The sequence below is a fragment of the Talpa occidentalis genome, unplaced genomic scaffold (assembly GCF_014898055.3).
Source record: "Talpa occidentalis isolate TD23 unplaced genomic scaffold, MPIMG_talOcc4v2.1 talOcc4.4, whole genome shotgun sequence".
NCBI classification, from domain to species: Eukaryota; Metazoa; Chordata; class Mammalia; order Eulipotyphla; family Talpidae; genus Talpa; species Talpa occidentalis.
In genome coordinates, this window is record NW_023604295.1 from 42318270 (window position 1) to 42331178 (window position 12909).

The 12909-nt window shown below is 35.7% G+C and overlaps 1 protein-coding gene across 8 annotated transcripts in view; it reads left to right on the forward strand.

Annotated features, from left to right (window-relative positions):
• Window positions 1–12909, forward strand: part of ZNF148 (zinc finger protein 148) — a 126695-nt gene that overhangs the window by 67915 nt on the left and 45871 nt on the right. For all 8 annotated transcript variants that reach the window (XM_037525399.2, XM_054700499.1, XM_037525398.2 and 5 more), the window contains one exon: window positions 8396–8521. In XM_037525399.2, the coding sequence (XP_037381296.1) occupies window positions 8396–8521 (126 nt within the window). The remainder of the gene's footprint in view (window positions 1–8395; window positions 8522–12909) is intronic.

The following is a 12909-nucleotide window of genomic DNA, read 5'->3' on the forward strand; positions in this document are numbered from 1 at the left end:
TCCCCACCCTCTGTTTTTCCTAATTGTGAGTTTGTATTTTCTTCATTCTTTCTACACTTCTGTTAATTGTAGCAGTTCCTTCTCTCTCGTTTTCTATTATTTCAGTTTATATCAGTATGGCTATTTTAAATTATAATCTAATTATGTCATTATTTATGTTGTTCAAATCATTCCAGCTTTGCCCATTAGGAGTTCTAAGCTGGCTGTTTTTTTTTTTTTTTTGGTCCCTTTGGCCTGTGTTGATCTATCTTCTGGCACTTTAGCTTCTGGCTTCACAAGATGTTTGAGGTTTACCTTATATTTTTCTCTGTTCCTACTCTGGCATCAATCACTTCTTCTATTTGTTAGTAGTCCCAGTTCTTTTCATTTGAATAAAGGTTTTTAGAGATTAAGTTCTGGGTGCTAGGTTTGTTTAGTATCCTTGCTACTTGGTGATTTCAGCGGACAGAGCTAGGAAATACACGCATATCTACTAACCTACACATACACACTCATCTCTACTAATTTCTTTATGTTGGTGGGCTGTAGGCATCTGTATTAAAAGCAACTAGAGGAGATGGAAGTAGATGCAAAGTATGATTAAGATGTATGTAGATTAGGGCCTCTCTGGTGGCGCAGGAGTTAAAGACACAGTGCTATCAAGCTGTTGGCAGCCATTGTGGCATGAGTTCAATCCCTGGCCAGGGAGCTAACCTACATGGCACAGCAGACATCTCCTGTTTTGCCCACTGCTCCCCTCAGCAGTGTATTTCAGTCAATTCGACTGTTCTGTTCCCCACTCTTGTCTCTGGTGACTCCTTTCACCCCCTGCACCTCTGGCCTATACCCCAGTTCTTGTATGCATAAATAAAATAAATCTTTAAGAAAAAAAAAAAGTCTCTAGATTAGTGGCTCTCAAAATTCCTGGCTTTAGGATCCCTTTACTCTTAACAAATATTAAGAGTCTTAGTAGATCTTGCTTATATTCATTATATAAGTCTATATTTACTATTTTAGAAACCTAAACTGAGAAATTTAAATTTTTATTAGTCATTGAAGTACAACAAAGCCTATTACATGTTAACATATAACATTTTAAATTAAAAATTATCCTATTTGCTAAAACAAAATTTAGTGAGAATTTATTTTATAATCATATAAATCTGTTTATTGTCTGGATTACTTTAGCATAGCTGAATTCTCATATTTTCTAAAATAGCCTGTGGTACATCTTAACATGTGTATCACATTAGCTTCTGGAAAAGGGCATTATATATTTAATGAGAGGAGAATGGGGGTGAGATAGGGAACACGAATTATGAAAATATTTGTAATCTCATGGATCACTCAAGGGTTAGGGTCCTTCAGGAGTCCCTGTACCACACTTTGAGAACCCTAATAAAGATTTACTGAACTGTAAGACAAAGTTATATGTACTAGAAGGTTCCTAAAAAGAACTGTCATGAGAGAATTTGAATCATGATGTAGACGTTGTAAAAATGGAATTTCCAGTTAAGATGGCGGGGGTGGTCAGCACGGTTTCAGGTACAATGATCACTTTGTCCACATTGTTTTAAAATTATCTAAATTATAAGATTTGATATAGCAACCAAAGAACAATTTTTTTTTTTTTTTCCAAAGTACAGATTTACAGTGAGAAATATGCTAGGAAAACAGACCAGAATGTTTGTTTCGATCGTGGATCTCTAAACCTTTTAAAAATAAAACGATAGCTATAAACTTCCTTAAGCCCTGACAAATCTAGCTTTAAAAATTTTACATGAAGTCTTGGGTCATACAGAAGAGAGTGTTATGGCTCATGATTCACATAAAGATCTATACTGTCAGTGTATTGTTTCCCCTTCCTACCCTATTCTGTGGTTTGCTAAACTTGGAATTAGAAGTCTTCCTGTTCACTGGTTAGATTAACTGTTCTTGCCAAAGCCATCCAGGATTCATTTTTATTCTTACTCATATATTCATTCTCATTCTCTCCCTCCCCCTCCCTCCTTCTCCCTCTCTCTTCCTCTCCCTCTCCCTCGCTCTTGCTCTCTCCCCCCTTAAGTTTTTCTTTTTCTGAACTTATCAGCACTCCCAAATGTTGCCTACATTCTTTCTTCAGGCAGTGTGTTTGCACTACAGTTTGTTATGTTATGCCATTTTCCATCTGAACATTTGTTACACCTGTGATCACCTTGATTCAAACTGGGTGTTTCCTAGGTATTATTTTGGAACAATTTCCTTCTAGTGGTACCCCCAGAATATCCTTTTTATATGCCTGTATAGTACTATTACTCAGAATAACCATTTTTTTAGATTTTGGGGAAGTTTTTTATGTTTCTATAGATTACTCTTTTTTTTTTTTTAAGATTTATTTAATTATGCATACTAGAACCAGGGTGTAAGCCAGAGTTGGGGGGGCAGTAAGAAGATTCACCAGAGAGAGTAGGGAGCAGAACAGGCAGATCTACTGAAATACACTGCTGAGGGGCGCAGCGGATGAGACGCGGTGAGACAGGAGAGGTCTGCTGTGCCATGTGGGTCACCTCCAAATTTTGGCGGGCCTCCCTGGTGGCGCAATTGGTTAAATACAGCACTATGAAGCTATCTGCAGCCTCTGCATCATGAGTTCAATCCCTGGCCAGCAAGGGAGCAACCCACATGGCACAGCAGACTTCTTCTGTCTCGCCTGCTGCTCCCCTCAGCAGTGTATTTCAGTCAATCTGCCTGTTCTGTGAATCCTCTCCCCCCTCTCCCCCAGCTTCTGGCCTGTACTCCAGTTCTTGTATAAAGAAATCTCTAAAAAAATTTTTGGCGATAAGAAAATCGTCAAATATTTTGATCTATGAGGATTTATTTTATAGGGAAAATGTAAACTTGCTCTTAAGCAAAGTAGCAGTATTTGGTGGAGGAAGGGATGTTATTTTAGAGGCGCAGAAACGCAGCAGAGCCTTGGAGAGCAGTAGAAACAGAATCAGTAGTACAGAGTATAGAGAAAAGTACAAAGAATACCTTCCCTTTACCCAAACAGGCTTGGGAAGATGAAAGAGAATTCCAATAATTGAAATTGAAAATTGAAAGGAACACAGGCTCCAGAAATGGACAAGAATAATATTAAGGACAGATACTTATGCCAAGTGAACTTTACCTTTTCTGTAAAGTGGAATTATAGAAACTTTGAAGCTAAGCTGGGGAGAATAGAATTGATGCTATTGGCTGTAAGAAGCTATTATGGATTCCTCATTGGGAAAATGACAGAAAAATGGTTTTATATTGATTAATTTGTAGACTACTTTGGGAGGTGATAATGCCCCCAAAATAGTGAGGTTGATACAGTTAATTGAAATGAAATGGATGTGTTGGATGTGGATGCAGGATATTGAAAATATGAGGTTCTAAGCAGTCAATAACTTTCTTGTTTGGGAGTTGAGAGTAAAGGGTAGATTAAAATTTGCAAACCAGATGAAATAGTCATTGTATACTATGGCAACATTATTTTGGGTACATTTACATTTGTTTAATTACTTATCAACATTATTGAGTTGAGTGGAAAGAAGACAGATTTGGAAGGAAAAAAAAAACCCAAAAGATATGATAAGCCTGTAGCTCTGATTAAAGTTCATGTTTCATCTGTGAAGCCTTTGCAGTTATTTTAAATTTCATTAATTTCTACCTCTGATTCCCTTTTCCTTATATCATTCATTTTTTATTTTGAGCCTGACATTTGCTGTCTTGAATTATTAGGGTTTATTTGGTAATGCATTAAAATGCCTCATCTGCATTTTAAGACCTTTAATTAGGAGACCTTATATTTTGAAAGTTTTCTCAATATCTACACTTATGTTTTGCATATACTAGAATCTGTATATTTAAAGCTTTTGTTGTATTGTTTTAGACTGACTTGAGTTTAGCACATAGCAAGCGCTTAATAGCTGTTGCATGCACAAATGAGTGAAAGCTGTTACGGGAAACACCAAAGAAGATTTTACTTTTAAATATCAAAACCACATACAAGTGCATAAAATGATTAAACATAAAAGTACGATAGTTATTTTAGGGCTAGACATGAGATGAGTCTGAAAAGATAAAGTCATTTTGGATTCTGGGCTTAGTGGTTAGAGACAAGGGAAGGGTACTTCTATTTCAAGTTGGGGGTGAGAGAGAGGGAGGTGGCGAGAGAGGGAGGGAGAAAAAGTAAGAATATTAGGATAATTAAGAGATAAATTTTCTATCTAGCTAGAATGAACTGGCTTTGGTAGTGGCAAGGGGTGAGGAACATTACACGATATAGGAGTCATGCCTCATGACTTTTATAGTCTCAGAGTAGGAGACCCAGAGGGAATGCTTTCATTGGTGTATAAACCAGTGGTCTTAGAGTTTTAGGTGGAGAAATATCTGGGTTTAGTCAAATAATATGAAAGAAAAATGAGTGGGGTGATTGACAGTGTTGATGGTATTTCTTGGTTGGTAGTACAAGTGGTATTGAAATCCAGGTCCTCAAATGTGGGCATGAGCCTGCGTATAGGACTGGGTAGAATGGGAAAGCATAAATTGTGGGGCAAGAACCGAGAAGTTTTTTTTTTTTTTTTAATTTAAAAATTCTGGTATATTTCCTAGTCTGTTGGTTTTATTGATACTGTCATAGCAAGTCAGTCTCCAAATACTACATATCTGCTGATGCCTGCTTTGGTTAATTATAGTTTGGTTTTGAAAATTTGGTTTTCTTTTAAAGACAGTTCTGAAGAAAAGGGTGGGGCTTCCTTGAGGGTTTAGTCTCAGTCCAATCAAGCTATCAAGCTAACGCCAGCCACTGTGGTATGAGTTTGATTCCCGTCAGGGAGCCAACACACATGGCTCAACAGACCTCTCCTGTCTTTCCTGCTGCTCCCCTCAGCAGTGTTGTTTCAGTAGATCTGCCTGTTCTGCTCCCCACTCTGTGTCTGGTGACTCCTCTCACCACAGCCCGCTCCCGCACCTCTGGTCTACACCCCAGTTCTTGTATGCATACATAAAAATAAATCTTTTTTTAAAAAAAGGGTAGACAACTTAATGAGTTATTTTTTTTTGTCATGCTTAAGAAATTTTCGTGGATTTTTGTAGTCTTTCTTGAGCCAAGGAAGACTTCGGTTTTCCCATACTTTTTCACCTTGCTATTTTTGGCTGTCTTGTTATATCTATGTATTTATGTTTTGGGATTTGTAAACATCTTTTTTAAGTAACTTAGACTGGATCATATAACATAGGAAAAAGGTTTTAATTATCCTATACCCAGCCAAGTTGGCACTTACTTTTAAGGGTAAAACAAAGGTGATGCTATTGAAGAATTCAGAAAATTTATTTTTTGAATTCTCTCTTTGAAAGAATTACTGGAGGACATACTTGAGCTATCCAGGTGATTCTAAAACCATATCTATACTAGTATACCCTCCCTTGTCAAAAATCAACAAGGAAACTAGAAAATAAAACGTCACTTTTCTGTCCTGGAAGATGGACATTTAATAGCATATTGGAGGGTGAGGGGAAAAGGTCACAGATATTACCTAGGTGTTTGTAAAGTTGAAAGGGTACATTAAACAATTTAATGGTAATTAACCTGCTTTGTATATGAATACATTTTCTAATCTTCTGGGGAGAGGAATGGAGAGATGAAGGAGATCTGTCAGTATAACCATAGATAGGAAAAGGTGGGGAGAAAGTAACAGAAAAGTACAGCTGAAAAAGACAACAAGATAAGTTAAATAGAAAAAAAGATGGAGAAAAGAAAAAAAGATGGGGAAATTGAGCTCTTTTAAGGACAAACATTTAATCATGTATCATGATGTGAATCTGGAATCTTTCTGTTGAGCCTTTTTCCTTTGGAGGGGGATTATGCATTACATTTAAAAATGCTGGTACTTCTACAGTCACTTTCTATGTATGTAGAAATAACTAGAAGGCTCAGATACATGTATTAATCTTTTTCACTGTTTGCACATTAAAGCCACTCCCTTGGTTGTGAATAGATGTTAATTGCAGAACTTATTTGTGAATTTGTCTTACACTTAACTGGATATGTTTACTAAAGAGTTTCTCTGTTTTGTATTGTTGCATGCTGCATTTCCATGGTTTAGTTGCAATTAATAAGCTGACAGAAATGTTTGAACCACTTATTTGTACCCCTGCAAAATGGGGCAGCACAATTAACCAGCTGCTTAGTTTGTTATTTCTCTTATACCTGACCTAAGTAGTTATATTTCAGTAAACATCACTTCAGAAACAGTAGCGTGTCTTTATCCCAAAGCTATGTAAAGGTGATTTTGCTACTTTATAATGTTCCAAATGATAACAAAGAAGGCATAAGTCACTAGTACTGTTCTATAACCTGATAGAATTACTGGCTAAGTACAATGTTTTTGCACCAAGGTTCTCCTTGATTTGTGATTCTTACTTTGCCTACATATTAGGAATTTATGAAGGCTTTCAATTTTTATTTTGCCATCCTGAAATTCCTGGATTATGTTTTATTTTCCTCATGAACCCCTTCTGATCATCTGTCTTTATACAATCTTTACACCATTAATCTGTAAGATGTCCATAATTGTGATTAGTTGTGTTTTTTAATGTAACCATTGGCACTTTGTACTTCCCAGATTATTATCATTTTTTTTAAACCTTGCAAATAATAGAAATTTATTTTTAAAAGTTCGGAAGACAGGAAATTAGAGATCAGAATGTCAGCATGGTAGAATGAAGGAAGACCTTCTATGTTGCAGATTGTCGTTGTGTCCGTACATGGTGGAAGGGTCAGGGATTTTTAATACATTACATTGCCTGTTGAGTTGAAAGTTTCTTAGTTTAGGATTTGTGTGTTTTCAAGAGTAGAATGAAAATATAGCAGTTAGAAGGACGATTCTCAGTTCTTATGAGAGTCAACACTACTAATTAGCGTTCTTAGAACTTTGGTCTGTTTTTTTAAGACAAGCAATTCGTATTTGTGAGAACTGAGATCTAAAGATGGAATGATATTGTGGACATCTTAATGTTTCTTGTAGTATTTTTGTATTTATTATGTAATTAGCATCTTGCCTTATATATAGCAGTAGCCTAAAACCATACATAATTCTATAAACACATACTTGGTAATGGATGATTTGTTGTAGAGGCCAGGGAAATACAGGCTAAGATGCACTGTCAAAAGTGTTAAGCTTAGGGCCTCCCCGGTGGCGCAGCGGTTGAGCTCTGGGTTGTGAAGCTGCCCGCAGCCTCAGCAGCACCGGTTCGATCCCCTGCTGCTCCCCGGCCACCTGAGGAGGGTCCCACAAGGCACGCAGACCTTTCCTGCCTCCCGCTGCTCCCCTCAGCAGTGTACTTCGGTCCTTCTGCCTGCTCTGTTCCCCGCTCTGGCTCTGGTGAATTCTCTCACCCTCCTGCACTTCTGACTGTACCCAGTGCTTGTATAAATAAATAAATAAATCTTTTTAAAAAAAAGTGTTACGTTTAAAGATGATGAAATTTACATTGTTTGTTGTAGTCTTTTGTGTAGGTTACCTTTTAGCATTTTGTGTTTTTGTGCTATTTCGTAAATTAATGGAAAGCCGGTTGTGATCCCCCTTTGTGTTTTTGGGACACCCCCCAGTTTTTTATGGATTTTTGAAATTCAACTTTTAAAATTTTTTGGTGCTTTTCAGTTTCTTAAATGTGGAAATGAAATTGACATCTGCTTTATTTTGCTAGGCCTTACAATTGTCTTTTTCCAGGTCACCTTTTTTTTTTTTTTTCCTTTAAGGAAAGAGTTTTCTCTATGATTATAAAATCATAAATTTTGGGTGTGCATCATTGAAAATCAGCATGTGTTTATAAACTCTATTAAGTTGACCAGTTAAAGTCCAAGTGTATCCTTTACAATATCGTTGTTCACTTAGGTCATTATTAATCTTTCTTTTTTCTTGTACATTTTTAGTTTGTTCCTTAATTTATATATTCTTGACTCTTATTTTTCAACTGTCCATTAGTAAATTTTTCAACTGTCCATTAGTAAATTCTATTTATTTATAGAAGAACTGGGGTACAGGCCAGATTTGCCAGAGGGTGAGAGGATTCACCAGAGACAGAGTGGGGAATAGAACAGGCAGACTGACGAAATACACTGCTGAGGGGAGCACCAGGCGAGACAGGAGGGGTTTGCTCACCATGTGGGACCCTCGCTGGCCTGCCGGGATCGAACTGGCACTGCAGAGACTGCGGACAGCTTCACAGTGCTGCGCTCAAACGCCTGTGCCACCAGGGGAGGCCCACATTAGTAAATTCTTAAGTACACTGTTTGCACAAACACACACACAAGTAATCACTCTGGGAATACCTATGTGTAGGTTTAGTAGTATTAAACACGTGGTGACTTTTTGTTTCATTATAAAATTGGCCTTTTTTTTTTTAACAGATAAGTGTAAAGCAGGAAATCACTTTTACTGATGTATCTGAGCAACTGATAAGAGACAAAAAGCAAATCAGAGAACCAGTAGACTTACAGAAAAAGAAGAAACGGAAACAACGTTCTCCTGCAAAAGTAAGAGACTATATTAAGGTGGTGGTCCCTAACATCTTAATTGCAAAAATATTTAATATTATGGTTCATCTTACTGGTTAATCTCTCTGGCTGGATCATAAAGCACACATAAAAGTGTCACAGGGCTTAGTAAAGTTGGCATGTTGTAGTAGCCTCACCTAGAGGAGGGAAGGAATGCATGCTTGCATAGACGTGGTGGACCATTGCCTTCAGTTTTTTCACTTCTCTTTCGTCATGTCTTATTTCGGAGTAAACTTTTCTCATGTTATTTCTTTTTTTAAAAAAAAGATGGTATGAAGTGCCCTTGCTTCTCACACATATTAATTTTGTTTATTTTAACATTAAGGTTTCAGGAAAATCAATATCAATTTATTCATCAGGAATCAGGTTGTGGGATACCTGTAAACTAGACTATAAGATCCATAAGGACATGAACCTTAGTTTATTCATGACTGTATCCCGAGAGCCTGGTATAGTATAGTAGGTAGTATAGGCCCTCAGTAAATACTTTATGTGTAAATGACTAAAGTAGTAAATGGACAAGTGACCCAGAAAAATGCTGTTAGGCTTTGCCTGCTCTTCAGTACAGTGTTCCTCACTGCCCCCACTTTTTCAGTACTCTCTCTCCCTTCAGTACAGTATTAGTTGACTTTATATAGCATTCTGAATTGAATATTTACATTTTTATGGTTAATTTTCATCTTTTGTTCTCTCCCCTCATATAATGAAGGTTTTCTTTAAAAAAATTATATCGCAAGCATAAAGAGATCCTATTTTAAAGTATCGTATATAACATGACCTTTTAATTTTGATGGTTGCTTTTTCCACATTTATGATTTCAATCATCATCATAACCATTATTTGTGTGTTTTGTTTACTTCTGACTCAGTGGTATGCTGGAGTCAGCTTGTACTTGCCTGCCAGAACTGATTGCCAAATTTTCGGAAATTTTACGCTTGGTAGCATAAACTTAGCCATGGTGAGACTATTTACTCCATAGAAGTAACAGGTACTTCCCAGTCTCTCTGATACTCTAATTGGTTGTTAAACACTTACCAAAATATCACTGCTTTAGAATATATATAAGTATGTCTACTATAGAAAATTTTGAAAATTATAGAGACTAAAATAATCATAGTCGCATTTCCTGGCATTAATTACCTTAGTTTTCTGCCATTTTCTTCCCTTTCTATCTTTCAAATTTGTGTATGTGTATGGATTGACGTAAGCTCTTCTTTTTTAACACTTAAAAGTGTATATAAGCTTGTTCTACATTCCAAAGTATTAATGACTTTTATAAAGGTTTTATTTGTTCTGTAATATATTATTTTTGATATATCACACTATAGTTGTGGTTGCTACGTTGTTGGAAAGTTGTATTCTCTTTGCCTTCATTTTAAATCATGCTGTTCTTAAAATATTTGTGTAAAAATCTTTGTGTACTACTGAATCAGAGGACATGAAGTTTTATAAAGGTTTCTTGATAATGTTATTCATCCAGTAATGTTGTACTAGTTACGTTGCTATCTCCAGTGGAACTAAGGCGTATCTCTCCACACTTACTGGCCCTGAGTATGACTGCTTTTTTTTTTAACTTGAGATGGGCATCACATTATAGTTAATGAAATTTATAATACAAGGAAATTTTAGTTTATTTAGTTATTGGTTATACTAAACTCTGTTGATCATAATTGGTAGCATTTTATATTTGACATTTTTAACTTCTTCCTCCCTCCCTTTCACTCTTTCGCTTCTATTTTCCTTGGGCCTAATGTTTTTTCTCAATAGTTTATATGATACTTTTTTTTGTTATTTATATTAATAAATCAAGTTCTTCACATGTAGAACAATACCAGCTTTTGAGAAAAAAGTTCATTTTTAAACCTCTATATTGATTATGTTACTTTGGGTTCACTGCTGGTGTTCTAAGTCTTTAAAAATTATTTATATATATATATATATATATATATATATATCTCCACACATATAAACATTCTACATTTTCCTTATTATTTTATTGTCCTTTTTCTGGTACTGTTTTTGAGTAATGTGAAATTCTGACTATTCTTAGGTGTTATGTGGAATCTTAGTGATACGTTATAGGTATTTCTAAATACACATAAAATTTTTACAGTGTGGAAAAAAAAGTTTTTTGCAGTGTAAGGCATTTCCTTTTTTAATTTGAGATAGCTAAAATTCATTTTTAATATTTCTAAGGGTATTTAAGTATATATCTTTGTGTTGCTGGGTGAAATATTTGGTCTCTTCTAAATATTTTGTATATAGGCAAATGTTTTAGGGTAATTTTTGAAGGGAATTCATAGTGACTAGAAATAATGTATGGCAGACAGGAGTGAGCGAAAATTATTTAAAAAATTATTTTTAAATCATCCTTACATGTCACATGCATTGGGACAAAGAATGGTTTTAGACTGTTTTTAAGATCAGTCTATAGTCTCCAGATGAATGATTTTTGTCTTTAGAGTCATAAAACTTTGGGCATAACCAATGAGTTATTTTCTATTTCTCAGACATGTGTTTAGAAATTCACATTTTAGATTTTTCATTAGAGTAACTCTGCACTTTGTGGAGAATAAGAAAAACTTATCACGTTTATAAATCATTGTGTTACTTGTTTCAAATTCCCTAAAAGCAGTTTGTTCCTCAGTGGACTGTAATTTATTGTAATAAATAATAAATTCTCCCAGTATCTTTTCCAAATCTTGAATTTTACCATTATCAATAATTTGGGTATGTTTCACCACTGTCATATTAGATTGGGAATTTGTACAAGATGTATAACTAAAGTGATAGACTTTTGGTAAAAGTATCAGACCTTTTACAGCTATATAAATGTGGCTCCCTTCAAGATAAGCTTTATAGTGAGAAGTAATATAATGTCATGTTACCTTTAGCTGCCATGGATTTTAAAGAACAATTGCTTTTGAGTTTTTGTCATATGGCACACAGCACAGTCACCTCAAGGTAAATTTGATACTTGAAAGTTGCCAAAATACATTTGGCAACATGTCTAAAGAATAGGGAAATCAGGCTAGGTTATGTTATCTAGGTTAAATTATTTAATAATATGCTATTTTTATTAAAGTAAATTTTCTACACAATAAAAGCCTGTCCCTTTCAAATGTCAAATATTATTTTACATCACTTTGATGGGAATCTTTAATGTGATATTTTTTTCTTTTCAAATTATAGTGCATTTGAACAAGATTCAGCTTTTAATGTCTTGGGGGTGGTGTTGTAAATAATTTTTTTTTTCGTTTGCTCAATTTTTTGTATTTTAAAGGTAATAATTTTCTTTTCAAATATACAACATGAAACTAAACAATAAAAAACTCCCCCAGACCGTTTTCGTTCATATATAACTAATGTTTTAATTTATCTGGTAACTTTTACCCAAATTTTTAAACTTGAGATCTTAAGAACAGTTTCTATAATAATGTACTTTTTGGATTGCTTCCCCATCAGGTGGTTTGTAAATAATTTTTAAAGGTCATACATATTATAATGAAGCCTTCTGAGAAGACTGATGTCTTAAGGCTTCCTTTCGCCCCCCACCCCACCCCACTTTGAAAACTCTTGACTGCTAAAACTTTTTTTTCACATTCATAGACAGAAGAGTCTATTTTCTTTCTTTCTTTCTTTTTTTTTAAGATTTTATTTATCCAAGAACTGGGTACAGGTCAGAGGGGCGGGAGGGTGAGAGAATTCACCAGAGACAGAGCGGGGAGCAAAACAGGCAGACAGACCAAAGACACTGCTGAGGGGAACAGTGGGCGAGACAGGAGAGGTCTGCCGTGCCATGTGGGAATCTCCCTGGCCGGCCAGAAGTCCGTGCTGCAGAGGCTGCGGACAGCTCCACACCGGGGTGCTCAGCCCGCTGCACCACCAGGGAGGCCCTCAACTGCTAAAACTTTTAAGTATTTTTTGACTGGTTATCTCTGCTTCTCTCTCTCTCACTTCTTCCTGATGTGCTATTCATTTTTTACATTGCTCCACTGGTGCGAGCACTTAACAGCACTTTCTATTGCCCTTTTAAATCTTGTTTTGTTTTGTTTTAGAGTAGGACTACAGAAAACTAAAGTTATTAGAAATGAATGAAAAGTCTTACTAAACTTAATTCAGTTCAGTCTCACTGCATTCATATCAGTAGTTCTCTCTCCTGGCTCTGATTATAGTCACCTCTAGGGCTTTTCTAGTTGTAAATACCCAGGCCCCATCCCTGCAGATCTTGATCAGGGGATTTTCATTTGTATTTTAGAGTGCATTGTAATTGTAGTATATACTTAAGCTTGAGAATCGCAAATCTTGATACTCGAAGTGTCTGGATAAATGAGTTGTTACTACCTGACTTTGCTGTTGACTTGTTA